Source organism: Meleagris gallopavo, chromosome 8 (assembly GCF_000146605.3).
Source record: "Meleagris gallopavo isolate NT-WF06-2002-E0010 breed Aviagen turkey brand Nicholas breeding stock chromosome 8, Turkey_5.1, whole genome shotgun sequence".
Lineage (NCBI taxonomy): Eukaryota > Metazoa > Chordata > Aves > Galliformes > Phasianidae > Meleagris > Meleagris gallopavo.
In genome coordinates, this window is record NC_015018.2 from 4950569 (window position 1) to 4954182 (window position 3614).

Genomic DNA, 3614 nt, shown 5'->3' on the forward strand with positions numbered 1-3614 from the left:
TAAAAATCCGAAAACCCCAACAAAGCAAAAGCTGATTGGCCAAGTCAGTTACGTGCATTAGAAAGAAGCAAGGAAAAGAAATGTCTTCCAGAGGTTCAGGTGTTACTCCGGTCCCTTCCAACTCAAGCTGTTCTATGATCTTTGGATTCAACTCTTTCTGAAATATTTATTTTGCATCCCAAGTCATGGTTCTTGAGTTCCTGTGCAGTTCACTGTCTGCTCTATGTGATAATTTTGTCTGTGTTTGATCCATTTTCTGAGCATATTTTTTCTTGTAAGAACATCTTTTCATTACTTTTCTGCTTTTAACAGATCTGAATTTTATTCACTCTAATACCTAGAATCAAGCTACCCTGAAGTCATATGTCAGAAAAAGTGCTTTGTGTCTGTCAATGAGGTGTGGGCAGCAGCCACAATGCAGTATCTATAAAGCCATCATATAACAGAAAGCAAGACACTGATCAAATTGTGAGCAGCTTGTAAATCACCGCCCAGATTTTCCTATAAGTGCCTGTCCACAAATACCAGCAGCTAAGATACACAGAGCAACTTCCATTCATACAGATCTTCTCAGCCTTTACATTTGTGGACTCAAAGCATCAGTGGAATAAACATAATTACTCTCAGCCCAGAAAGTGTCACATACTAAAAGAACTTTATGGCCAAGAGCACACGGAGACGTATTATCTCTTATCAGTCTTCTCAATGCCTTTGAAGACAATTCACAGGAGCATCATAGGCCACCAGCATCTGGTGCAGAAAGTTCAGGCTACCCACGTACTCCATAAGTTTGACCAACAGATATCATCTATCCATAACCTGTAAGAGGTCACAGCCCTCTCCTTCCTTCAGAGCACTGCTATTCCTTATCTTTCCTTTTCTCAAATTTGCGCTCTTTTCCACTATACTGCACCTGACCCTGGAGGATATCAAGCACACATTTCTTTCCAGCTCCTCACTAACCAACATCACTCATTTCCAAAGGTACATTTTTTCTTGCTTTGAAACATGCTTTCCATATTTGCAAAACCTAAAAATACGTACATTTTGAAATTGCTCTACCCATAGAAGCAAGAGAGATAGGACAAGAAACAGAGGAAGTTAGAAAAGTAATATATTATTCAGAAGCACTCAAGTGATAGAGGGAAAGTGAAAGGTGGCAACATGTGATCTGAGCAATACTATGACCAAAAATTAAATTGCACGGCCTTATTGATGGATGTTTCTTTTTCCATGTGATAATGGCAACATACTCAATCCAGGGATTATTTACTTTGCAACAATGAAAGATCAGTGTCAGGAAACAGAAGAAGGTTTTAAATGCATCAACAGCACTCCCTACAGTTCCTTGTCCTGAAGTAAGTTTTAACATGAAAACAGCACAAAAACAGCATGGGTCCTACTGCGCCATAGCAGAACAGTGTGGCAATAGCACGAGTACTGAAACTCTCCATTTTGCACCTTTCCTCTCTCACTTTTATGTACAAATCGAGTAACTTTCCTTTGCTTACAGCAAATGAGAAATTCAGAAAACTAGAGACAGAAAAAGAAAGTGAATATTATTGAATCACATGAAAGAGTCACAGAAACAAGTTAAAACATGAATGAACGTCTTGATGTAATACTTCTTTGCACTGAGGTTATACTCTGCTGATCAGAGCAGCAGAGTCAGGTCAGATCTTTAGTACAGCCCAAGGCAGCAAGGTTCCTGGCCAGTCCTTACCACTACAGGTAAGAATATGCCAATATTTTTCTCTTTTATCCCTAGATTCCACTAATCGCGACTCTCTTGACATGATTGAACGATGTATATGCCTGGTGTGCCTGGACAGCCCAAGCGGGGTGGAACTCAACGACACAAACATGGCACTGCAACTGCTACATGGAGGAGGCTACCATAAAAACGGTGCCAATCGTTGGTATGACAAACCTATGCAGGTAAAAACCTTACGGTACTATGGTATTGCACGTGGTGAAGATCTTCAGGTGTCCTTGTGGAAGGGAACACTTTGAAGCACATAGGGAAGAGCTGGAAGTGATGTCAGCATCCAATACGGCAGGGCTGGTGCAGAGAACAGAGGGAGAGGGAAATGAGAGGGAAATGAAGAAAGGACTGCAAAACAGGTAAAGAGGAAGGAGGGTAGCAAAGCAAGCTATGAGAAAGCTATTAAATAAGAACAAGCTTGCTCATTTGATACGACATTTTTAATAAAATGTATCCCTAGGAGAACTCCTGGGTAAAAAGTTGCATTGCTCTCTAATGAAGCAGAACCTTAGGCTGTTGAGCTGGGGTTTTTTTGGTTTTTTTTTTTGGCAACTAGGGTTTTCTTTACCATAAAGCAGATGATAAATCCAATTTCCAGATTCCAAGGGATTTTACTGATGTTCACATTTTTATGAGGCTCAGTTCAAAAGAGCAGCATGAAAGGGATCCAGCACAATATCATTCACAGAACAAGATGGTCTCACACAATAAGCATCTGCAAGTCAAGGAAGTACCTGATGTGAGCAATAAGAAAACCACAGAAGAATGACAACATCACTTTTTAGGTTGCCTAAAAACTCCACCTTTTAGGCTGCTGTTGGTAACATTACCCCAGCATGATTTATTCATCACATGTCTTGCAGTTTGTGGTAGGAAGAGATGGAGTCTGTGGCACCGTGTGTGAACATTCCCCTTTCGATGGCATCGTACTGGTGCAGTGCACAGAACACCTGCTCAAGCACATGTGAGTCCCCTTTTAGTACAAGTACTGCCCTTGCTCTAGCCCCGGGAAGTTTCTGACAGCTGCAGTTTCCCCTGGAGCAAAGAGCCATTAAGTCCTGCTAGCGAATTACCCACTCAAAAAGCCACATTTGACAAGCAGACTGTTACCGTCACCTTGATGCCATTTTTTCCTCACATACTAATAGGAAAGAAAGCTCCAAGAAATTACTCCGAGCTGATTCAGTAAGCGAGCTTCCTGCTCCACGGAGATTAAGATGGAAATGCTCCCCTGAAATTCAGGCACACTTGGCATCATCAGCAGAAAAACTCCAAAGGTAGGACCCATTCTTCACTTTTTTCAGCGATGTCTGCAAGCTGGGAACTATCCAACATGGTTTGTGCAAGAATGGTTTTTCTCTCCCTGCTCATCCTCCTCTTCCCTTACATATCCAGCACAGGCACACATAGCATCTCCTTGCAGGACAGCACCCTTACAGGCTGGAGCTACTTCATGGTATTCTGGAATTGCACTACCATCATTTTCCTCTCATGTAAATATTAGGAAAGAGAAACATGAAAGGGGAAAAAAATAACGTATAACTTCGTATAATGTATGCTATACGAAGTTATTACGAAAGAGTAGTGATTTTTCACCCTTGTATTAATCCATTCTACTTTCTTTGTTACTTAGAACTGAAAAGTTGTCTACACAGACAGTAATTCTGTGAGGCAATTTCACTGTGCAGAAAGCAAAACAAAATGAGATTTTTAAAAATATTGTTATTTGTTTTTCACTAAGCTTATAATGTGATATGGGTTGCATCTTCAGGCTTTTTCTCCTCATATATATATATCTTTATATATGTATATCCTGTATATATTTAAATATATATATTTAAAACAGGAG

At 40.3% G+C, this 3614-nt stretch overlaps 1 protein-coding gene across 1 annotated transcript in view; it reads left to right on the plus strand.

Moving 5' to 3' along the window:
• Positions 1-3614, plus strand: part of CHAT (choline O-acetyltransferase) — a 32979-nt gene that overhangs the window by 15177 nt on the left and 14188 nt on the right. The window contains exons 7-9 of the mRNA XM_003207817.3: positions 1769-1938; positions 2629-2729; positions 2914-3042. Of these exons, the coding sequence (XP_003207865.2) occupies positions 1769-1938; positions 2629-2729; positions 2914-3042 (400 nt within the window). The remainder of the gene's footprint in view (positions 1-1768; positions 1939-2628; positions 2730-2913; positions 3043-3614) is intronic.